General features: G+C 47.8%; 1 protein-coding gene and 1 long non-coding RNA gene across 26 annotated transcripts in view; both read right to left on the reverse strand.

Annotated features, from left to right (window-relative positions):
- Positions 1 to 10,050: 10,050 nt before the first annotated feature.
- Positions 10,051 to 16,460, reverse strand: LOC142411055 (uncharacterized). Its single transcript, XR_012776095.1, has 3 exons — positions 15,550 to 16,460; positions 11,215 to 11,393; positions 10,051 to 10,611 (listed from the first exon to the last, which is right to left on the reverse strand). It is a non-coding gene; the product is annotated as an uncharacterized LOC142411055 (long non-coding RNA).
- Positions 16,461 to 16,486: 26 nt separating this feature from the next.
- The window catches only part of JAKMIP3 (Janus kinase and microtubule interacting protein 3), a 76,519-nt gene continuing 68,002 nt past the window's right edge, over positions 16,487 to 25,003 (reverse strand). For 21 of the 25 annotated variants that reach the window (XM_075504276.1, XM_075504274.1, XM_075504295.1 and 18 more), the window contains 7 exons: positions 23,055 to 23,120; positions 22,526 to 22,594; positions 22,346 to 22,423; positions 18,864 to 19,067; positions 18,448 to 18,513; positions 17,405 to 17,446; positions 16,487 to 16,814 (listed from right to left, as the gene is read on the reverse strand). In XM_075504276.1, the coding sequence (XP_075360391.1) occupies positions 16,668 to 16,814; positions 17,405 to 17,446; positions 18,448 to 18,513; positions 18,864 to 19,067; positions 22,346 to 22,423; positions 22,526 to 22,594; positions 23,055 to 23,120 (672 nt within the window). In that variant the 3' untranslated portion in view covers positions 16,487 to 16,667. The remainder of the gene's footprint in view (positions 16,815 to 17,404; positions 17,447 to 18,447; positions 18,514 to 18,863; positions 19,068 to 22,345; positions 22,424 to 22,525; positions 22,595 to 23,054; positions 23,121 to 25,003) is intronic. The other 4 variants (XM_075504299.1, XM_075504289.1, XM_075504288.1 and 1 more) reach the window with 2 other exon arrangements.

The following is a 25,003-nucleotide window of genomic DNA, read 5'->3' on the forward strand; positions in this document are numbered from 1 at the left end:
AAGAAAGAAACCGTTTTGAAAACATTCTTTGAGCCATTTTTTTCTTTCCTATGTACATATCTTTTTACATATAACTATTAACATATACATGAGCATAATCCCTTATTTACACACGTACCTGTCCTGTACAGTTAGCTTTTTCATTAAAAACCCCGTGATTAAGAAAGCCTAATTAATGGGAAAACTGGAACTGGCATTCTAGACACATACACACAACGTGCGAAAGCGTGGCCCGAGCAAACAGCGATGAAACGTATCCGCGCCACTTCCCAACGGCGCGTCGTCACCGTCCCCAGCCCCGGCCCCCAGCGGCGCACCGGCTACCGCCTGCGTTCCCCGGCAGCTCCCGAATCGCCCTGCTCCCCGGGACGGCCGGGCTGCGGCTTCAGGCCTTCCAGCTGAGGCGGTCAGAGAGATGCCGGCAGAGCGTTCTGCGGGCTGCCAGCGAGGGTTCAGTACTGCCTTAGGCTGCAGGCAGCTACCTCAACTACTGGTCGCCGTTCTGCCAAGTCCATAAAATATTTTGAGACCTTACGTAGATAAGTAGAACTCAAAATGGACACAGGTTTTAAGCATGAAATGCAGAAGTAAAAATGTAGCTCATCAATGTAATCCCAGTATTGGTATCGCTATCTGGTAGAATTGGAATTTGTTAAATTACTTTTATAATATAATCATATGCTGATATCAAAACCCGTAACCTTTGACTTAAAGTGTTGTATTACTCCAGCACAAATATAACACTTTTCTGAACAATTCATTTTCTTACATTTTTGTAGTTTAGCTCCCTTTGCTGTTTACACTGCCCGGTTTAAAACAGACGATTGATGTACAAGTATCTGGAGAGTTTTTAGAATTTCAGTATCAAGGGATTTTCTTCGTAGCTTTATAAACTCAACACACGTTTTGGAAGTGGTGCAGGTACCTACAGAAAAAAATAAATACGAGGATTAACTACAACTGGGATTCTCTCTCCAGCACGCGATTTTTAGTCCCAAGCACTACAACATTTCCATTTCATGGGGCCGGCTAGATTGTGTTAAGTAGCTCTCAATTAAGGCTACAGTTGGAGCAGGCTTATTCAATTGCTAGTTGTTCTCTGGAAAAAAAGAGAATTTATTAAATGCTAAATGTACTATTTTCTATAGGCTGTACCATGCATTGTATTATTCATTTTTCTTAAGCAATACTCCCCTAACTGGTTTCAGGTAACACTCAGAACATAATGATGATAACGATGAACGATGAATTTCAAATTTGCCTCGTCGAGCTTCACGCGACTTCTGAGGCCGCCTTTCCTGAACGCCACCTCCCGCAGCGCCCACATCCCTCCCCTTCGGAGCATCCCATGGGGGCCAGTGAATTCCCGGGCGGCGGGAAGTGCTGCGGATCGGGCCCCCGAAAGAGAGCGAGTGCACGAGCAGCGACCTGCAACGTGCTGAGACACTGCCACTGCTGCACTGCAGCCAGCAAACAGCAACCAGGCGACTGGTTTGGTAATGGTTATTGACGAGGAGGGGTACGGATTATTCTCCTATCAGAAATTAAAGGAAAGAAAGGCTAAGACGAGTCTAGCTAAATTTCTGAGCTGACGAAGAGCTGCTGAAGAGTTGGCAAAGGCTGCTTCATTTGGTGGCAGAACATGCCCTGCAAGCAGAAACGATTCCCTCCCTCCATTCCCAAACCCGGGATTCAGTGGCCATCCTGTACGGATGCATGTACATCTCCGTACGTCGCCAGGACAGCGATAGGTGGTGAATTCTACCGCCAGGCACGGGGGACGTCAAAGACACAACGCAGCAGTGTAAACGACTTCAGAGACAGCTGATTCCTACCGACAGTCGTACATCAGTGTAAGGGACAGAGAAAGGACTTGTGTCACGGAGAGGACAAGTTAATAAGCCACGGAGCCAAGTTCGACCTCCTCAAGTGAGGAGAGATGGCACAGAAGGACATCAGGCCCCTAGGCGGAGAGGGTGGCTGCCTTCGAGCTGCTCTCTCCCTCCGTCTGCTCCGTTCTTCGACAGTTCTTCGTTTTCTATTTTACACTTAGCTACGAGACCACGGACAGACAGAAGGGGAATTTCTAGGGCAAACACATGGAAAGCAGAACAGTTCGGCCAATGATGGGAGGGAAGAGAACCCCCCTTCCCTACCCCTTCTCCCCCCAGACCTCAGGGCAGGCCCGCTGGATGCCCCCCAGCACAGCCCTCCCGCCCCCTGCGCGGGAAGGAATTAGCCCTGCAGGTCCCCGGCCGTCTCGAGACAGGGCTGCGCTGCTCACATGTGCAAAAGAAAAATCCAAGGACTTTAATAAGCAATTCCTAAAAAGACACGGAGCTTAGAGAAATCAAGAGTAAATAACGTGGAATTTTAAGGATGCCACTGTGTTGTACGGGTGAGTTGTCCCTGCACGCAGCGGCCAGGCAGGCAGCGCCGGGGCAGGGCAAGGACGTCACGACGAGTTTACGTGAAGGCAAACAACGGGGCTGCGCGCTCGCTCAAGATCACGGCTGCTGCCATTTCCAGTGTCACTTAAATGCTGTCTGGGGCACTGTCTGGAGGGCTGATGTTTGCTTATTTTAAAAGGAACACAGTTATCATTCTCTCACCATGCAATCTTCCGCCAAAGAGATTTTTTTTTCAGAAAGCTGTAAAAATGGGACAGGAGCAGCATTTCAAACATGGTAACGGATGCAGCTGTAATAGCTGTGCACCTGCGCGTTCACTGCTTGTGACAAACTGCAGCTTCACTGAAATAGAGCAATCCAGAAAGGCAATTCATCAAAGATTACGGATAAAATTTCATACGGAGAAGGAATGATTGCCCTCATTACCCTGTTGTTATTACTATGCACAGCCTCTTACCAAGACTGCAATGGGAGGAGATACAGATATAGATATAGATATAGATACAGATATAGATATAGATATAGATGTTTCTTTATTTATAAATGGTACCAAGGGGATTTGCTGGGAGTTTGTTTAAACACACCACCCTGAGCTGTAAACCCCATTTCCCATGCTCTTGCCTGTTGTACGCCGCGGGTAGGAAGCGAGGAGGCTGGCGGTTACGGGTGAGGCCATCCCCGTGACGCCCAGCAGATGGGCCATCTGCCCTCGCAGCCAATGCCGACCCGCGCATTAGCAGCACGAGCGACCATATGGCTGAGAGGAGCAGCCAGCGTTCGCGTTGGACGTGCGTCTCTTACAATTGCTTGGGAAAATATGAGAAACGTTCAGGGAATAACAAAAAGGCAACTGAAACGCATCGGCAGTAGCGCACCTCGCTAAGTTAATACTCCACGTATCTTACTCTGCTTACATTAAGCGGAGTTAATGATCAGTTGAAACACGGGTGCAGGTTTAAATTGGCCGAAAATGTGAAATAAGGTTTGCTTGAGCACCCTGACAGTGTGCAGTGAGTGTCAGCGGGCGGCGTGCTTCATGGTGTGCCCAGTGTCACAGCCGGGAACCTCGGCGGCTGTCCTGCTGAAAAGGCCGCAGACACAGCGAGCGTGGGGACTCAGACAGTCCTTCCTAGCCTGGAGGGGTTCTGCTTCGGGCTGAATTGCCAGGAATTAGAAGGACGAACCTGAGTCGGTGGCTTCAGCCCCCAGCACCCCTCAGCTGAACGCCTTTCGTGAGCCTGGGCTCGTCCCGCGGCTCGTCCCAGCCTGGTGCCGCGCGGAGGCATTGCCGGCCGGTCCGGGCGCTCTGGGCACGGCAGGGAGGGCGAGAGACGCTGGAGGCGTTTCTAAAGGAGATCTCTCCTCTCCCAACGGAGAGCCCGCGGGTACGAGCCTGAGGCTCTTTATCGTCTGTGAAAAGTGAACGTTTCGCAGCTGCCCTCTGCGAGATGCGGGGGGGCAATAAATCAGTCTCCTGGGACCCTTATCACACGCTATGAGAAACCACGGCTTCAGGGAGCCCTCGCACAAGCACTGCGGGCGTTGGGGGCTGGATCCCACCCTCACCTGGGAAACCACAAGCTTTGTCACCCCTATGTGTGCATGCAAATTCCCTCCTGTCTCCCACTTATCATCCATGCTGAGAATAAAAAGGTGGAATTTCATTTTCAGGTTAAGACAAATGGGCTAGGCTTGGCTTCCTCTTTATTTTCCCCTTCCTCTCCCACTAGATCCACATGCACGAGTGAATTTATGGCATATTCAACCCTCCTCTTATAGATACGGATAACCCATTGGTAGCTACTGCATGGGAGGGAGGAGGTCATAGAAAACAGGAAGATAAGAAATCATGAGCAGAATGAAATATTGAGGGGGTTTATTTAACCATTTAAAATAGAAGAAAAAAAAAAAGCGGCCATTTAGTTCAAATAGGTTCCACAGAGTCATGAACCTTTTATGTCAGGGAGGATGACAGGGCAGGTCCCTGGTGAGGAAGAGGGGACAACCTCTCTTTTTTCTTTTCTTTTTTTTCTGGTGAGAAAGAGGAAACTGCTAGTTGCAATGAAGTTATGGTGCTTTACAGTAGCTAAAGATCAGGCTAAGAAAAGTTATGGATTACACAAATTACAGCTGCAACCACAGCTTGGAAAAAGTGCACCTTATCTTTTAAGACGTTATTTTTTGCTAGTATCTGACTGTGCGAGCCAGATGAGTGGTTGAAGACCACTCATACAATTCCCCTAGTTTAATCCTCTACTGAGCGAAAACAAGTCTCTGCAAAAATTCAGAGGCTTCTACAGGAGCATCGTCCTGCCTAAAGCTAAAAAAAAGAAAAGGTGCTGTGGGCAAAGCTAGTCTGACTAGAAAACCTCCCTTGTACCTTTTGCCCTCGTGCTCACCTGTGAGCGCAGCAGCTCCCGCGAGCAACCGGCGCTCGGTCAGCTTCCACCTTCTCCCTTGGTGCGAAAGCTTCACCTGATGCTGCCCGACTCCGCGGCGCAGGAGCGAGCCCGATCCTCTCCTGCTGCGACCTGCCCCGCTCGCCCGCCGCGACGCCCGGGAGCCCCAGCTTCCCGCGGTCCCTGCCCTCGCTTCCCCGGCCGTTTGCTCACCCTGCGGGCCGGCCGTCAGTACCAGGCGGCAGGGCCGGCTGCACTTAAGGCCACGTTCAAGTGGCTTTTGCGGCATGAGTATCAGTTACCAGCTCCAAGAATCTCAGTAATCAGCAATTAACGATCTTTTACTGTCCACTGAAATTGTTACTAAAGTCTTAATTTTTATTTCGATTTTGGCACTTAAGAGCGATTTTTGGAAGATATCCCAGTGAATATGTTCACGGTGTATTTTGTTCCTGACCACACCGATCTGGAAAACTCTGGATTTTTTCCCCCTCTTAAAATAGTCAAATATACCAACTGAAGGAAAATGACCCCACATTATGCATCTCTGTCGCTAAATCCTGAGAACATATGCTACGCAAAAGAACTATTCATGAGCATAAAGCATTTCGCTTCATAAATATCTAGAGGACTGGAATCTGCAACGCTGGCCCCCCCGAAGCTTTCCAGCGTCCTCCCGGGGCTGGGCCGAGCCCGGGGCCGGCGCTGCCGTCGGGGCGGGGGGGGTTCAGGCATCGCCTCCCTCGCGCGAGCTGCCCGCGCCAAGCCCTGACCTAGATGGGAGCGCGGAGCCTCCGCCCTTCGCCGCCCAGCGCTGCAGCTCTGCCGAGACCGGCGCTAACGAGCGTCACAACCCCTACGGCTGATTTTTAACCATTTCTGTTCGCTTTTCTTCACAGGTTTATGCCATAAGCAGACCCACACGTAGGGCGAAGCTGGGTTTCTGCCATCAGCAACGCGCTCACGAAGCGTCGGTGCGGATTGCCGGGGCTCTGGCACACGGCCGGGCTCACCCACCTTCCTTTAGTGGAGGCAGGAGGAAATCCGACACAGGAACGCTGGAAACTACTGCTGCCGCAGGACAAAATAGTGCTGATCCTTGGATGCTTAATAGCAGGGTTTCTGAAAGCTGTTTCCTTCCATTACAAATGATTTATTTGTGGTAAAACCTTTTGGAAATAAACCAGACGCTATTCATTTTACACACACACATATCCATATATATGCGCACAGAAGAAGTCTATAGCATTTTCTTTTCGTGTTGGGTTTTGGAGCAGTGTGTAACAGAGAATGAGAAGAATATTTATAATCAAACCTATTTGATGACTCCTATACCATCCAAAAAGCAGCACGGGACAGCGTGGCCTTGGTTCTCGTACTCCCACCAGAACGGGTTACATTTATCTATTTTAATCATGCATTGTTTTTAGAATAACAGCTGATTCTGCACTCAAAACTATTTGGTTTGCCCTTTAGAAACCTGGTTTACATTAATTGCTGGTATCATCCCCTAATTATTGGGGGTATTTAATTTGGGTAAATGGTGCTTACGAGTGAATTTGTAATACATTTACATATACTTTTCATGTAATTGGTAAATGATGTTAGAATGCTCTTTAAAAAGCATCTATTAGAAGATAGTCATTATGGTATTGGAAAATATGGTACGATAGCTATAAAACATATGTACTTATTGTGTTATATATAAAATATTAGATAATATGACTATTTGTTACGTACCCAGAAAACATAGATAGCATCAATTTAACTAAAGAAAAGAATTTAAAATATTTGTCTTCTATATTTGCAATAATGTGGGTATTAAAAACTTTATTAGCACTTAACCCTTACAGAAATCCCTATTTGCAATGTATAGGCAGTAAGTTTATGGCTGGAATCCCTTATGTAGCGTATGCATCCGTCTGCTGCCGCGGCTGGAAGGGCTGAAGAGGCCCTGAGAGATAAAGCCTGTGGCTGGCAGCGTCTCCGCGGGCGGCTGGAGATGGGGAGTTTCGTGTTTGGGGGGCTCCTGTGAAAACTGCAGACACAGAAGCCGTTCAGCTCCGCTCAGCCCAGCCAGCCAGTTAGCAATGGATTTGCTGTACTTTCAAAATGAATCTGCAGGAAATGGAGGCTTTCGATGGCAGGAGGCGGCAATGCCAGAGCTAAGCGTGCCCGCCCGGGGCTGAGCTGGAGCATCCGCCCCGTCCACATCCACTCACAAGAGGCATTGCAAGGGGCCCTTCCACTGCTTTAGGAGAACACGTGCTCTGCTGCTAAATTCATGGCCAAGTCTTCCGTACTGTTTGAAAATCATAATTACACAACAAAGCAGGGAAGAAAAACATCCGCCTGGGTCACCTATTCTGTACTACATCGGCTGTGAAGGGCAATGGAAACAAATCATTGAAACAGCTCTGAAAGACAGAAAAATAATAAAAGCATGGCAATCTGTCAAGCACCTGGTTGCTCACAAGCATTATTTCTTATTACAGATCACCAGGTCAGAGATACGAGATCAGCTGCGGCATTAATACATGACATTTAAAAAGGAAGTGTTTCAAAGCGGCGGGGAACCTAGTCAAGCCGTAAATGGGGAGCTAATGCAGAAAATGCGGGCTGACACCCCGACCGTAGCTCAGGCTGCTCCTGGGGGAAAGGCAGCCCGAGGGCGAGAGTTCAGGCAAGACGTCAGCCCCGATGCCAGCCCTGACGAGGAACCCCTGGCTCCGCTGGGTCGAAGGCAGCTGCTTAATCTCACTGAAACACAGTGCTCTTTCCTAGGTCACCTTTTCACGGCAGTTTTTAGGAAACATAGCTACAATTAACACACTCAGAAATCTGTTAAATTATAAATTTACAGCCTTTAGGACTCTACAGTCACTCTCTTGGTAGAATTAGCGTAGGTTGAAAAGGTTGCTTTGATTTGACGCTGTGTGAATATTTTGCAGTCCTCTTCCCTTCGTGACCATCACAGCATTGCTAACGCATGCTGGTATCTCCCTGACAGCCATTCTGACACTCATTTCATCAATTTGTTGTATCCCTAGGGTGTGTTCTTGTTTATAACAAGAAGGAAACTGGCCATTGGGGCAATCTGTCTTTAGCAAAAGCCATTGACAGAACAAAATTTCCTGCATCTGCCTCTACAGATCTGCGCAAGGCCGTTACAGGTCTTAGTTTCTCGGACATGTTCTCCTTTCCTGGGGGAGGCTTATCTGGGATTTCTAACGACCCAGAAGTGCAGACACATCCCTTTGCCTACCAACCCCACTGCGTACATGCGCTGAAGACCGTCTGCACCCAGGCAGCAGATGTGGCGGGCCTGGGACGTGCAGGACTGGAGGCACGCACGTAGGTGGGTCGGGGGCTGACCTCGCAAGCTGGACACAACACACGTACGAGGGAAGCCCCACATTTGTGCCGCTGTGGAGCAGACGAGGTGTGTAAGGAGACATCCTGCTCCCTGGATTCGGCAGAAGAACTCTCTTTGATTCTAGCGGAGTACGGTAACACCCAAAGCCTATAAGCAGGAGGAATGAGGAATCAGAGAACAGGGCACCATCCCACTGACGCGCGGCCACCCTTACATTAACCTCTCCACGCAGTCAGTCTGGAGCCGCCCCGCGTCCCATCCACCCCCCGGCCGGGCTGTGCCCTCTCTGCCGTCAGGCCAGCACCCCCGGAACCCCAGATCTGCACGCAGCGGGGTGAGCTGGGCAGGCAGACGCACGATGTTCCTGTGTCTTTGCAAAACCAGACTAAACCCAGAAAACGAGAAGTTTAAGACTCGCTAACACAGCATCCTAATAGCTAATAATGCTAAATAGTAAGTCAAATATCCATCGTTCTCACCTAATTATCTAACCAAAAATCTTCAGAATTGTGACTCTTCCCAATACATCTCAAAGCAAAATCTTCACGATACGTTTTTATGCTTCTACATACGCATATTGTAATAGCATTGGAAGGGATACATAATGTCCATGCTATGATACTACCAAAGAGTTGTACCACATCGTCAGGCCTATTACGTGAAACTTCATGAATAAAGAGCACGAATTCACACAAAGTTGTGCCTAGCAGCACTGTGAACTAGTCATAAAAAATTAAGGTTAATCTTGCTAATTTGCATTTATGCTTAAAATTTGATTCTCCAGATAATATTTAACCGTTTTGTTGGGTGTCTTGGCTCTCTATCGGAGGTGAAAGGATGAGGCCCCTGACAGGAACCAAGAGCAGGTTCCTGCTAATTTATGCTAGACTATGCTCAAAAATATTTTTTTTCTTCCTTTGCTATTACGTATAACAACTTCCCCAAAGGTTTTGACTGCTGCAAGCCTTGCAAATTAATGCTATGCATATATAAATGTATCTGTGTATATATGTATGGGGGTGTGTGTACACAAACAATTTACAAATATAATGCATTTTTTTAAAAAAGGTTCACTTTATAATAGATTTTCCAGCTAATTAATTCTTCAGGCTACTACTGAGTTTGGTACGTTATAAAAATCTGTGTCCTTGTTATTTACAAGAACTCAGCGAGAATAAAATTAAGGGGAAGAGCACTTCAGACCTCATGACAACTGAATCTGCTGTGCCTGGGAGCACTTTGGAAAACGAATGATTAAACGAATGATTATCTTTAAAACCAGCTCTGTGGACCGGGCTTTTACAATGCAAGTCTCGGTTCTGTACTGAGTTATGCCGAATGTATATTTTGATTATAATTACTGACTTGTTGTTTTTCCCTAACAAAACCCTACATTGCTGATATGATACGGGTGTGAAACAAGCAGTAACTGCGGAGCGTGTCTAGTCCCTGAGGCACGCCGGGAAACCGTCAGTTTACGTAGAAATGTCTCGGTGGGGATTTGTTCCAGACTCCGGGCTCTGCCGGGAGCACGTCTGCAATTTTCTTTCTGAGAGAAAGACATGGGATGGAAGCTCCCGAGGTTTTGAGGGGGAAGCAGACAGGGCACCGAATTGCTGCTGCTGTGCACGCAGTTACGGGATGTTTACACCCCGAGAAAGCTCTTCGTTCCTTCTCACAGGTATAAGAACACCCGTAGGAATTATGCTGTGTATCAGATACCCCTACAACAACGTAGGAATGTGGGCTTCTTGATCGTAGAGAGGATAACGTAAAGAATTGTCTCAGGTACTGCCCTTTCTTAACCTGTCCGGAAAGCACAACGGAAAGTTACTGCCATAATAAAACAGATGTTCCACTTGGAAGGAAAATCTCAGCAGGGCTGCTTCGAATTGTTTTCCTGTGGGAGTCAGCAAAGCAGTAAGTAGCAGCCTCTTCATCAGCTGAGGCCTCTCCATGATCAAAGAGCTTTCCCAGATGCGCCTCAAATCTGCACTGTGCTGAAGCTATCCCTAAGCACCAGCGATGCCGTTATGCCTGCCCGAGGACCTCCATCTCATCTCATCTCATCTCATCCCATCCCATCCCATCTGTAAATTCCGACTGACATTGTCATTTCTATGCATTTCAGTTTGGAACAAGCCCTGAAACACTAAAGCAGAAATACTGTGCAATGAGACACCCTACGCTTTTATGCAAATTGACGATCATTAATCTGCTGGAAATGACTTTATTATTACTGAGCCAAATTCTGCTCTTGAGTGAGATCAAGAAGGTTATGAGATTTACATCGCAGTAACAATGAGCGGCCTTTGAGTCCTTTCTCTACATCTTCCCGTGAATGCCATTTGCTCAATGGGAGTCTCCCTGGTGCCTTGAATTTCCCCTACATGGTTCACTTCAAACAAAGATGTTTTGGGTCATCCTGCACAGCAAAGACTTGCCAATTAGTATTCGAATAATGTAGCTCATGAGCCTCATCTGCGTACCCCTGCGAAGAAAGCCATTTGCAGCCCCTTTCCAAATGCATGCATATCTGTATACAGAAGGCAGCTGATAGAACGTTACAGGAAAATTTAAGCTCCAGCAGCTCGTCATCTCCCCTGTGGATCGTTTCTGGAAAAATGTGCTGCTGACCTTAAAAAACCCAACCTCTTCTGACAACTAAAGCACACCAATAAAAAAGCAATTTGATTATGGGATCAATGCATAAAGTAATTTAAAAAAAAGTAATTATCTATGAACCGAGCAGCTTCACATGGACAGGTCCAGCACGGGGGCAGAAGGTGGTGACCGCGGCGGCAGCTCTGCAGGCGTGCGCTGGGAGAAATGCCACCCGCCCTGCTGCAGCGCACGCTTGCACGTGCCCCCCGCAGTTAAATAAAAACATCAGATTCCGAAGATCTGAAGTTGGTATTTCCAGTTGCTGCCTACCACAGGAAATACGCTGTATATTCTTTCTTAAAAATGTTAAGACCACTTCTAAAAAGAACTTATACTGACGTAAGAAACACAGGGGCTAGCGGACCTGAAAAGACATGGGCTACTGCCCAGACTGGTCCCTGATGAGCCTGAAGCTGGCTCACTGCTGTCGGCGTCCCTGACGGTTTTGGGGGGGAGGCATCTGGAGCACGTCCTGTTGCACAGGTGCCAATCAAACATGGGAACCCTCTTTTAGACTGAGGTCTTCTCTCCATCTTTCTGTCACTGAAAAAATGTAAACAATCTTCTTTAAATACTAATATTTCCAATGTTTTAATTAAGATTAAAATAATTAAGATTGTAATGACAGTACTATCTTCTGTTACCAACAGGAAATCTTCCAGTCATGAATCAAACTGGATCACCGCCCAGAGGTGATCCTTTTAGGGAGGGAATATCTCTTTGCAAGGGTGAGCACAGGACCTGGTTTTGTCATTCCAATTTTATCTGTGTCAGTCTTCAGTCCAGGTTATGACATAACCCCTCGAATGTATTTATCAGAAGGAATTTATTTACAAAAGATGTTGTGCGGTAGTGATGGGCAACTACTCCTTCTCCTCAAACGCATCCATTTATGGACTCCTTCAGGGACCAGTCTCACAGCTCTCCATTTTACATACGGGTACGCACGCACAAAGCATGTGCTATTAGGTAAACCTTTGTAGCTATAAAGGGAAAAATTGCATCGATACACTGGAAACCACAACCCAAGAGCTGACTGTGTTCGGGACAGTTTTTCTTACCCGAACAGCTATTGCCAGCGAGAGCAGAGGGGTTATTGCCCACCCTGTACAAACCCCCATAACTTCTGCCGCAAAGCTCTGCCCACCCCGGCCATGGAGAAATTCGGTCTGTGACCACCCCCGGCTCGGCAGGGCTGGCTGCGGGCAGCGGCGTCACGCCGGAGCGCTTCCGTCGTGTTTATTTAAGTCCCAGGCAGGGCCTGGGGGTGAACCTGACTGTGTCTGTCTGTCTGTCTCTCCGTCCCCCCTGAAGCAAAGGCAATGTGGGAGGGGTAGGGAAGGACCGAAACTCCCTCTGCCAGGGGCACGGCTCTCCGCTGGGCTGGGGAAGGAGGACATCCCCATTGACCTCCCATGCTGCTGGGGTCCTCGGGGTCTCCCCTCCTGCCGCACCGGTGGCCCTGGAAGCCTTTGGGACCACGGGGGGTTCCCCCGAGAGACTGGGGGATGGCAGGGTCAGCAGCCACCTCCTGCGGGGTGTTGGATGGGGCCGTGGACCGGAGGGGTGTACGCGCCTTGTGAGCGTGAGGGGAGCAGGGCTGGGAGCTTGTGGAGAGCAAAAAAATAGGAGACAGGGAAAATTACCTTCTGATACCCAACAGCATCATGTCCTGAGCAATTCCAACCCGAGGGACAGGTTTCCTTCCGATGATATGCGGGGTCTTAGGGGTTTTCACCTGAAACCAGAAAGCCTTTTGGCCAGGTGTATGAAATGTGAGTCTAATGCTGGGATGTAACTCCCGACGTTTGTTTAGGATTTGACTGAATATATGCTTAGACACGTGCTGCTGAATTCCTAAAGTATGTGCGTTGAAGTACAAGCTTGTGCATCAAGTACAGATTTCCCGTACGGAAACCTGGGCTTCAGCACGTTTCAGATGTTCTTTCTTTTGAATAAACAAATATCAAATAGATTTATAATAAATGTTGGGGTTTTTAATTGAACTAAGATAATTGGGAAAAAAATAAAAATTTTGGGATGCTCAAGCCCTTCTATCAAGAAAAATTTCTCTTAGCTTAACTGACAGCTTATTTATTTGGAAATATGCGAGTGCTGCCTTTCCCTGGGAGTCTCTAATCTCCAGTACGACTTAAACGTACGCTGAAAAATAGCCGAGATAACTGCCTAAAGTGACTTCCGAAAACTGCTTAAAACCACAAAACGGCCCACAGAGCCGCAGCTTATTACCCTACAGAACACAGTATTTCCAGTTTCCCCTCGCCTGCAGCATCCTCCAGTGGCTGATCCCGCTGCCGGGTCTCCCTACGATGTGGCACCCCCCGGGCTCCCCGGCTCTGCCGGTACCGTGCCCCGCCGCCCGGTACGGCCGAGTGCAGGTGAGCCGTGCGCCGGCTGCAGGTAAGTTCAAGCCAACAGGAGTGCTTAGTCTTGAGGTGAAATTCAAATTTGGTGCATAATTAATGCATAAATTTGGTGAATAAGTAAGACTTTTGTAAAGTACTTGAAACTGCAACTTCCTCTGTGCCTGCACATGTATATGTATTTATACAAACACACATATTTATATCGAAATGTTATTAAAAGTATGCTGAGAAGTTAAGCAGTCATAAACTAAGAAAAGCCAGAAAAAGGCACTCGTTGGACCTTGGCTGGCCTCCTGTGCCGGTGCCGTCCCTGACGCCGCTGTCCCACGTTGCCCCCAGCACGCTGTGAGGCTCACAGCCTGTGACCCCCGTTCAATGCTTCTCCCTTCCCTTCCCATTTCTCCGGAGCACGTTCCGGCACCTCCCGGCCTGCACCGAGCACCGCGCTGGGAACGGCTGGGGCGCAGCCCCCGCAGCCGCCTCCGCACCAGCTCCCAGCCACCGCTTCAGCCCTTTGCCGCAGCCAGGAGACCGCGCCGCCGTGCGATTCCCGCTGCGCGCGCGCTGCTGAAACACGGTGCGTTGGGGTATAACAGCGGTATTACCCCGAAAGCCTCTAACAACGAGCACACATTAAGATACATCAACTCAGAGTCTACAGCTTTGCCAGCCCCATGTCTGAGCACTTAATTTTTGCTTTAGCAAGTGTCCGAAATGCCCCGACGTAGCAAGGCGGAGCAGTCCGAGACCCGGAGGTTAACCACCCTCTGCCAAAGGCTCACGCCACGTCTCACATGAAAGAAAGACTTGGGTAAGCCTTTCTTCCTCGTTTCAGTTTGCCACCTTTGTAAATCTGTTCCTGTTTTTAAAAAGCCCTCTCATTGTCATAAACTCATCTCAACCATTTCCTGATTTAAATTATTTCCCTCCTTTGACTGCATTAAGGTTCTTTTTTGGGTTACTAAACACATAGATCTGATTGATCTTACTGCCCAGGAAACACCAGCCCCTCGGAGACTGGCGTGACACTGACAGACACGAAGGATTTGGACCCCTCCCTAAAAACTAGCAGGGCTGAGATGTACACGTGCAAGTTTTGAAGAAGAGCGGACATCGTCGAATCTAACCCTGAGCACCGATTACCTCAGCGGGCACCGTGTAAGACAAATAATTTCTAAGACTCCCTGTATGCATCCCTCTGTATGTAGACATCCTGTGTCTGATTGATTTTAAAAGCAGCAATCCTATCTAGAGCAGCAAATCAATAACCTGCAGTCAAATACCTTAAGGTCTGAGAGATGTTCAAACTCGGATTTCATAGACATTCTGCTTAGAAAAACTATTTGGGGGAAAAAAAAAAGAAGAAAACTGATGGGATGAGGTACAGAGAGACAATTCCTCCTTTAAAGCCGAAACAAGTCCTGTGAGAAGTACTAGATGTAAGAAGTATAACGTCAGCAAGAACTGGGACAGCCCCAACAAAACCGAAAAAAGAAACGGCCTCCAAGCACTACCACGGGCGCCCCGATTTGCCTGTTGGTTTGCCTGTTGACCGAGTCACCCTGAGCCTTATCCACAGGAGGGACTGGAAAACAAGAGTTCTAGTCCACGTTGTTATTTTTTGGAGATTTGAGTGTTTTCCCTCATTTGGGGAGAGAGAGAACAGAGGCCAGCGAGCACTAGCCTTTCTGGGCGTGACAAACTCACCCAGGCTGTGGTAGCAGCAATTTCTCCTCAGCGCCTAGCTGGGTTCTGGTCCCCTGTTTAACATCCCTGTATTCTTAAATATTCGTGGAAAAAGACACCTTCAGGCAGTGCTAGGGTGACCGCTGCTACTGTCCCCATCAAGTTTCCCAGCCAAGCAACTCATTGCCGGCGTAAATTAGAAAAAAAGTAAGTGAAATGTGAATTAAAATACCTTTCTGAATACTATGTCATTTCAATCCAAAATGAAAATTATTTTCATCTATTGCATTTAAAATACACATTTTTAAAGTAGCACGACTGCTTGCTGTTCATACAAATTTGACAGTGCATTTCATTACCTACCTAGTACGTTTTTGTTAGGCGTGACCACTGATCTAAGGAAATGAAGTTAGCATTTGTGATTATATCATACCTAACTTACTCAAGGAGAAGAGAGGTAGATAACTAAATAATGTTTACATAAAGTCTTTGGTAATTTCAACATTTTCTCTGCATTATCATCAGAAACATTTTAACCTGAGCAAGAGGGACTAACAGCCATGTAAAGGAAGTTACACAGTACTTACAATTATGTGATAAATTAGTTCCCAGTCAATCAGCCTTACCGGTCAGGAGCTCTGGTTTTGCTTCCTGCCTCGCGCCTCCAAGGGACGGGCAGTTCCCGCCTGCCCCCTGCGCCTCGGGGACCTTCGTGACACCGCAGCCGTGGAAGCTGCGGACGGAGGCTCGTTCTCGCCCTTCCTCGACAGCCCCAGGCTCGCGCGCTCGGCTGCAGGTCCCGTTTGGCGACTCACCCTGGTGGGATTTCTGCCGGGTTTTCCCTCCTTCACCTGTTTTTCCAGAGGATCCATTTTTCCTTCCCGGCTCCTGCGCCGGCCTCCTGGGCTCGGGCTCTGCGGTACTTGTGCTCCCTTGCTTCAAGGCGATCAAATCTTCTGTTCCCTTTTGCCACCTCCCCCGGCCCAGAGCCTGCGCGTCAGGGATAACGTGTTTTCCATTCGCTCTTTTCCAGGTTGAACTTTTTGTTGGGACAATGTTAAGTCTTTTGTCGTCGTTTAGGGAAAGCAAATTATAAATTATTGTGCCATTTTTCTCCTTGTGCTGTGGGCCACGGTCTACTGAAAACTCCCCCCAAAATTACAACTCGATTCCTTGAAGGGTTCAAACATAGCTTCAAGTTTTTCCCTAAAACTGGGCTTGGGGAATATTCAACCAGCCGTTGGACATACCCTGTGTTATGAAGAAATACCTGGGAACAAAACACTTCGTTTTCATTCACATTCGTCTTTTCATGAGTTACTCCTCTGGAACTCTTCCTAAAATCTTCTTTCAAGGCAGATTTTTAAATAACTATGAATAACAAATATAAATGCGTGACATATAAAACAGGACAGGGTCACTTCTACAGAGAAGCAATTTACTACCTGCTTAGCAGGGAACCAAAATATATTCAGTTGATCTGAATTAGTATACTGCTCCTTACGTAAAGCTGAGAGCCTTTTCAAGCAGCAGAGCCGGGACTTCCACCGAAAGTTAGTTCAAGCAGCAGAGCCAGGACTCCGGGAAGGAGCCTGTGGCTGTAGGAGAGGGAGGGGGTTTTTGGCTTTCTTCTTTGTCGGCTTAGTTCTAGCTTTTCAAAATGCTCAGTCAGAGGTTTCAGTGGTGCAGCCGTCACCTGTGCAGAGACTTCCACACACCCTAGTTCAGCTTCAGTCTGAAAAGGTCAGAAAGATTGCACCTTCCATCGCCAGTAGCAAAATATGAGAGATATGTGGGGTTTTTGAAATGGCAATGTCTCTTTTTCTGTCTTGGTAATCAGTGCTGTCTTCCTGTTGGTAACAGCAGAAGCAATTCTAGCTTCCTCAGGAGGCTGAAACAAGAAGAAGACACAAAAACACGGATCAAAAAAAAGTATATCTGGGCAAAAATAACGTGCATGAAATTTCTGTAAGGTTTGTATTTATAACTATCTGTTTGAATTGTACAACTGATAAAAAAGGATCTGTGCTGTATTCTGTTGACTTTGATGACTAATAGGGAATGTTCCCCTCACTGCCACCCACGACGTGGTAATTTCTACCATCTCTGGAAGCACAAAGAGATTGGCATTTTATCTCCTATTTACATGGGAAAAAAGGCGGGGTTCGGCAATATCTAGGGCCCTAAGGCATGATGCTGGGAGGAACACACATTTATAAATAACATGTCCCCCCCCAAACCATTCTGGTTTTTTAGCCTGACGACAGGACAAGCTAATGCAAGGGGTTTAATCCAGCTGCGAGCGTGTCAGACAGCCCAGCCGTGCAGGGAGAAGGAGCAGTGGCTTTAGAGATGTCCATTTTCAGGTTATCTGGGGCACCCAGGAGACCCCCCAACGCTGTTGAAGCCTGAGCAGCAAGGGGAAGGCTCTGGTGCTTTACAAGAAGAAGAGGGGAGAGCAGAGGTGATCCGAGGGCTTACCTTTTGCGTGTGGCCTGAAGGACTATGACCAAAGAATGAAAGCTAAAGAGAAAAATAAAAACAAAAATAAAAACTGAAAAGGGGAGGGAGGAGAGGAAAAAATGGAAGAGAAGAAAGAGAATAAGAGTTTACAGTGTGTTTAGCTGAGAAACAAGCTGTGGTTACAGACAGAGTGCAACAAAACTCTCAGTTGAAAAGAAACGTAAAGTGTGAAGGAAGCGCCGAGGGCTCGAGGCTCGGCTCAGCCCAGCCAGAGCCCCGCAGCCCTCGGGCTGATGAGAGTCGTCTCCTGCCCCAGCGGAGCCCAGCCCAGTGGCAGCCAAGGGCTCAGGAAAAACGGGGAGGGAAAAAATTAGCTGAATTCTTCTGACACCTCAAAAAAACCCCCAAGCCCACACTGCTAAGGGTTGGGTTTAGTTTCAGGTGAAAGTCCAGCTCAGTCCCTGTTGTACCTGAACAAGTCGTCCCGTGGCAATGTCACTAGAAATAGATGATTTCAGATAAGGGTAATTTTAGGGTGAAGTTCAACAGTTATGGCTTGACCGGCGAAAGCTCGATGACATTAACCACGGTGACAGTGACTGCTGTGGCTGCAGGCGAGGAGAGGAGAGGAGGAGAGGAGAGCGAGCCTCCTCCTTCCCCCTGGGAAAGGCAGGTCCGTGCAGCTGCACGTGCAAATGCTGGAGACGGGAGGGAGAAAAGATCCCTGGCTCCTTCCCCGGAGCGCGTGCGAGACCTCAGCCCCGTGCCGTCCAGCAGCTCTCCATCACTCCCTTCCCCGGGCAGACGGACCCCTCCGTCCGTGCCAAGTCCTGTGTTTCGGACTTTACTGAAGGATAACAGAAGGAAAGACTCAATTTAAGCGGGTAACCTTTCCTTCTCAGAGGGACCGATGCAAATGCAAAATGGTTTCCTGGAGCGCTCTCCCATTAGCTCGCTGCACTAACAAACACAAACTTTTATAAGATTGTTTTCTTAGCCAAGATGAAATGAATACATGGTCATGTGCACATACAATAACTGTTTCATCTGCATTACCTTACCTTTTCCTCTAACTCTTTTATTTGTCTTTTTTGGCCTTCAATTCTTTCTTCTAGCTCTTTAATTCTCTGTCAGATTTCAAATAAAAAAAAATTTATTAACCAACCAAATACAGATGTACCCAGAAGTTGCATTATTTTTGGAGATATAAATTGTATGTGCTGCGCTTCTAAAAAAAATAAATTGGGTTCTAAGCTGTAGATGAGTCCTCCGTGAATGTCACTATGTGTGACAAATTCACGGAAACCAAAATGCCCTGTTTGCAGGGATTATCCAAGACAAATCAAAACCTGGCCCCAGGACCATCCATTTCTGGTACAGCCCTACGAGGAGAGGCTGGTGCTCACAAGTTCATTACGTTTCCGTCTGAGGGACCGTCCCACCCCGAACCTCGCCGTGCCCGTGCACCGGCACCTACCTGCTGTGCATGCTGAATGAGCTCCATCCTTTCTCGCAGGATTTGGGCGTCCCTCTCCCGGAGCTCGCTCATCACCTGCCGCTTCCATTGCTCTACGGCACTCTTCAGTTTCTCTTTCTCCTCTTCTGAAAGAAGTTCGGAAATTTTGGCTCCAGCTTCTTGCTGCAGGGCATCATAGAGCATGGCTTCTAATTCCAGAATTTGCTAATCAAAAACAATATAAGGCTGTCAGCTTGACCTTGTCTCTGGTCGGATGAGGATTTTGTGAGGAACTGAAAATCCTACCCCGGGAAGGCAACGGGAGCGGTGGAGGGGTTGTGTGCTGAGCCTCCCGCACAGGCCAGTGCAGGGGGAAAGTACTGCAGGCTGCTTTCATCATGTGGCAGCGCCGGAACTGGGACGGCCCCTGGGCCCAGCCTAGTCTGCCTCTCAAAACATACACGGGTGTCAACCTCTCCTTTCTGGAGCCGGGGCGATGGCGGTGGGGAGAAAAGGCAAAAAGAAAAAAAAGGAAAGGAAAGGGAAAAGGGAAAGAGGTTCATAAAAGACTCATTTTGTGAGTTACAGATATTTTTTAAATGTAACGTTCAGGCTCTCAGTTCACCTTTCCCAGCTATTCTGTTGGCGGCAGCAGAGGATACGGCAGCACCAGTCCATGCTCCTGCCGGAAAGGAATGGCTCCCTGCTGTGTGCGTTTCATGCCAACTAGCTTAAAACGCCCCGCGTGAAGGCGTTCCCAGCGCTTCCTCTGGCAGAGCTGGCAGCTCCAAGAGGCTTTCTGCTCAGTAAAGGTGTATCTGGTAGCTGGGCTCTGTTCCTGCAGCCTCAGGCTGCAGAGCCTTTACTTCACTGTATCAGAAAATGTCTCTTGCACACAGACGGATGGACCCTCCAGATTTCTTGAGATATAGAAGTGTGTAGGAAACGGACTGGCAACGTTTCCCCAGGATCACCGAGCCTGGTACTCTCCTAGGGCAGGTGACCTTGCCAGATAATGTCTTCTGCTTCAAAGTCCAAGATGAATGCTATTCTTTCACGCAGGCCAAAACCAAGACAAAATCTTTTTCAGCAAGTTTGATACAGAGCAAGAGACAGAGCAGTAAAAGAGGGCACCTTTGCACGCCCTCTCCAAAGCTGCTGGTGTCTTGCAGAGCTCCCCGTGGCTTCAGGGGAACAGGACTGCAATCGTGTGGTTTGAACCTTGCAGAGCTCCCCATGGCTTCAGGGGAACAGGACTGCAATCGTGTGGTTTGAACCTTGCAGAGCTCCCCGTGGCTTCAGGGGAACAGGACTGCAATCGTGTGGTTTGAACCTTGCAGAGCTCCCCGTGGCTTCAGGGGAACAGGACTGCAATCGTGTGGTTTGAACCTTGCAGAGCTCCCCGTGGCTTCAGGGGAATGGGACTGCTGCCATAGTGCGGCTTGAACCTCTAGACAGGCTGTTGGAAAATGCCATAGATGTCTGTTGTGATAATTCAGCTCCGTTCAATCGACAAGTTTTTCCCCCTGAGGCTGCTGGTGGTGTTTTCTTACTATGTCTTAGCAGAGTCAGGACAGAAGAATACAAGCATTTACAAGAATAATAACATCATGGCAGGAGTTACAGATACTGGTGATAACTGAAAGACAGCAACCATGGTATCTCTGTAGGGAAGCTCAGATCAGATCTCAGAAGAAGATTCTGCTTTCACTTTTAAAAATAATGCCAACATCCTTGCTAACCGTAACGGTCTCAGCAAAATGCTGTTATCTGAAACACGGATTTCTGTTGGGCCCCAAACCTCGCTTATACAACCGTTATCCCTCTCTGATTGTATCGACTTGTGAAGAAAGAGGAGTGTGGGCAAACTCACGGTCTCCAGAGCAGCGTCAGCGTCAGGAGTCTCTGTGTGAGCCAAGTGCTTCTCGGAGCAAAATCCCCCGCCAGCCACCAAAGGGAGTGAAAACCGTGCAAAAAGCTTAGTGGTTACAGCTGGTAATCTTGTTGGCTGCAGTTAGCGGGGGAAGATTAGTGGCTCCTCATCTCAAGGGGCACAAAGGAAACATGGGAGCGAAACAAATTATAGAAATCAAAAGAGCTTTTGCCACTCGAATTTTGGGGCAGAACAAAGCTTTCTTGCTGCTTTCAGGCTGCATTTGTGCCAGGGAGTAAAGTCCATCACTTTGCCTGGGGACATTCGTGTGATGCATTGAAAGAATACAGGAAAATGCAAATAACCCTCAGCTACTTCTGCACGGGCTGCAACACACTCGTTACACTCGTTCCTCCTCCACAAGCGGCAGAGCCAAGGAGGAGGCAGTTGTTGTCGGACCCTTTGGTAAATTCGGGATCCTGGAACTGGAGTTCCATCTCACGGATGGAGAGCAAGCGGCTGGCCGTGAGCCGCAGGGGTGCTGAGTAACACCCTAACTGAGCCGCGGCTCCGCGCCTGAGCTCTCCCGCAGACGTCGTGATGTTCCCAGGAGTTTCAAGCAATGCCGTACGATTTTTCCCTCTCTGCTGCTGTTGCGAGTTTCCGCACACTCGGATTTATGGATCTGTTTCAGAACTCGTCCAAGACCCAGAGGATCCCCTCTCTCAGGGCTTATCTTTGAAGATGAATCCTACAGGGTCAGCCTTCGGCGGCACCGAAGTGCTTCTCAGAACAGCTCAAGGCTGCAGGAGACAATCTGGTGTTAGGGCTGAGACCGCAGGTAAGAGGGCTTGTGTACTTTCCAGGGTTTCCACTGTGCATAGGCATTGGTTCCAGATACAGCTCAGCATTTGGCAAAATCAGTCTTAAAGATCAGCCTTACAGAAACAGAAAGTGTACTGAGTAAAACCTCCCCCAAATGGTTTGAGATACCAATAGATAATAGGTATCCAGAAAAAGAGGCATAAATACTCGTTGCTTCTCAGAAAGTGTAACTGTGCTCAAGATTTAAACAGAACTGAAAGAATGAGAAAAATCGATATGAAAATCTATGCATTTATGTCTTTCATGAGTATATATAGAACTTTTCTCTAACTGAAGGAAACAAGACAGCTGATGACTGAAGAGATGGTTGAAATGAGCTAATGATGAACCTGACCTAAAAGTAGTCTCATTTCAATAATACCTCCAGCTGTTTTGGTTACAGAGGCTGTAATCTAAGATCTAAGGAAATGCCTAGATCAAAATCTCTGTTTTGGAAGGAAAAGAGAAATTACTGAAAACATCATTTTCTTATCAGTCATTTACCAAAACCTCTGCTAAACGACAATCTGTGTTTAATAAATCAGTATTTAGGTCCTAATCCTGCAAGGACCATGCAAACACAAGGAACTTGGTTCGTAAGGAACTCACTGTCAGCCCAGGGTACAGGTGGTTTGTTTAAAATTCAGCCCATTTAGTCCCCGGGTCACCCCATGAGCAGAGAGTTTTTCCACAGAGAACAGACTACACGTTACTCAAAGTAAGTTAATCAAGACGGCATAACGCAGTCAAGACTGGTTTTCCTCACCTTGTGGGCTTGGTCCAAGGACTGTTTCCTGAAGTCGAGCTCATCATCCAGGTAGCCCTTTTGCTTGCTGAACAGCTCCTGGGGCCACAAGGAAGAGCAGTCAGTGCGACGCCCGCGGCCCTAGCGCGACTGCTTTCCTGCTGCCCCTCCCGCCGGCCCGCTCCCCTCATCTCGCGGTACCTTTTCATTCTCAAGATCCAGCATCTTCTGCTGCAGCGCAGACTCCGTCACTTCTATCTGCTGTAGCCACTGTGCACAAAGAAGAGAGGTCAGGGGCTTAAGCCTAAAGAGCAGAGGCTGCACGCCTGCGCGTTCAGCTTTCGCTGGGCTTCAGGGTGTGTCAGCACACGCTGCAAGGACTTATTTAAATTCACTACATAAAAGAGGAAAAACTATCTTTATTATTACATCTTTTCTTTGATATACACTGGTGATGGAAAAAAGGATTATTTCTAGGCCTAGCCATCTACCTTTTAACATAATTTTGCTAGTTAAGTAGCATTTTAAAATAAGCAATGTCTGTCTGCATTGCCTGAATGTTACCTTTATTTTGACAAAAACTAGTGTAAGTGTAATTCCACATAAAGAACCGGGGCATTTTGTGATGAAACTATCATTTACATCGCCAGTGTCTTCAAGTGAGCTATTCCGAGAGGGTCAGATGCTTTCACGACGCGCGTTTACTGGTGAGTGATGCTGTGGTTATTACCTTTTCAGCCAACGTGAGAACTGTCCTTGCTTGTATGACAACTACTTGCTCTTCGTTGGTCAGATTCTGCACCAAAAGCAGAATAGAATTACAAGAAATCCCAGTGTCTCGTTATTAATCCACTACGTGGGCTACTGCTGTGTTAAATAAATATGCAATTAAATATGTTTGAGGAACAATAAACTAAGGCAAAGAAAATTAGTATTGTAATGCAACATTGTTGTAAAAACGATTGTAAGTATTCATGCTGAATTGTTATCATACATACAGTTAATTCTTCTAAAATTCCCACACTTACCAAAAAAAGACGTTGACACTGGATCTATTCTCCCCAACAGGGAATAAACACACAGTTACACAAGACAAGACCAAGCTTAGCGCCATGTGCCATTAAGACAAGGCACGCAATCGGCAGTCCGCTGTGTTCCATCGTACGCACAGTGGGTTAAGACACAATCCTTATTCTGCACGGCCAAAAGTCACGATTTTGGAAAACGCTTGTTAAGATGTTAGTTTTTCAATTAATGTTTTTCGGGGTTTTGTTGTTTGTTTGTTTTTTCTTTTTTTTTAATGAAAATACTGAAACTATGTTTTGCATTTCATCCCAAACCTCGGTCTTACTCTGGCTGCATCTACAGTAGCAGAAGTGAATCCTTCTAGCTTGGGACCCGTATTTGCTCAGACGCCGGCAGCTGAGTCCGACCCACTGCTGTCAGGTGCAGGAGGACGGGCCGGTCTCCGTGTGTTATCGTGGAAGCTGGTAAGAAGGGTGACTACGGGGAGCTCTAATTTAATGCACAAGGCTGGGGCAGTGAAAGCGCTATCCGGCAGGGATGGGAGGAGACCTGTCCTGAGGACCCCTGAAAATGGTTTCTTCCATAAATGTAAGTAATGTTTTTTTAAAACAAGTTACGTTACATTAAAAATGAAACCACGCACGCAGAATATTAACGGTGTTCTTCCCTGTCGTGTGAGTTATCCCCTGCCCTGACTCCCCTGTCTGCGGGGAAGAGGAGGGCATCCCTGTCCCTCAGCCCCGCTTTCTCCGTGCCCGTCCCCAGCGAGCCCGTGGGCGGCAGGGGACGCGCTGCACCCTCCGCCCTCCGCTTCTGCTCTGCCCCTCGAGGGGCTCTCTCCGGGGTTCCCCTCGCTCCGAGCAGTGTTTAACTCCTGGCAGCTCAGCGGGAAGCAGCGGGAAGCTGCCGGGGCGCTTTACAGAAAATGCGCAGAAAAGGACAGAATCCCTTGCGCACAGGCGGGACGCGGGCTCGCTTTCCCGGCCTCCCTAACAGCCAGACACGACAACACGCGCCCACGGGGCAGAGTCTGCCGTCGGTGGCTGACTCTCGATGTTAAACACGTGAAAACAAGAAAAAAACAAGTGATGACAACAGTCTACAGTTATCTTAAAGCTAGCTGAGGGGAGAACTGCGAACTCCCCCTTGCGTCGCATCTGGAATTAACTTGTATGTAACAGGAAAAAAAAAAGGAGGAAATAACATTACAGACTAGAGATCATTAGTATAAGTAAAGAAGCCACGAGGAAAAGAAAGAGAATAGAAAACGTGAGAAAAGCTTTTTCTGTTCCTGTGTGTCTCCAGGTTGCCTGTTTGGGAGGCTGTCCCAAAACACTCTGCACGGGACCAGCCTGACGTTCATATTGCCTCCGAAGACGACATTAGCAGGGGCATTAACAGATTAATGGGTATTATCTTTCTACGCATTAGTAGGGCCAGTCTTAGCTCATTGGCGATTAAGCTTATATGTATTTTTTTCTATTCTTTGCACACAAAAGATTTTAGGATTCTTCATACTTCTGCCAGCGTGAATATCATGAACTGCAGCAGTGGTGAAGATTATTCATTGCTTCAACGTGTTTCAGCTCATCCACTAACTCCTGGCTTGATTTTATGGGGCAGAGCGTGCAGATGCCAGAGGCTGGGGACGGC

Source organism: Mycteria americana, chromosome 6, assembly GCF_035582795.1.
Source record: "Mycteria americana isolate JAX WOST 10 ecotype Jacksonville Zoo and Gardens chromosome 6, USCA_MyAme_1.0, whole genome shotgun sequence".
NCBI lineage: Eukaryota > Metazoa > Chordata > Aves > Ciconiiformes > Ciconiidae > Mycteria > Mycteria americana.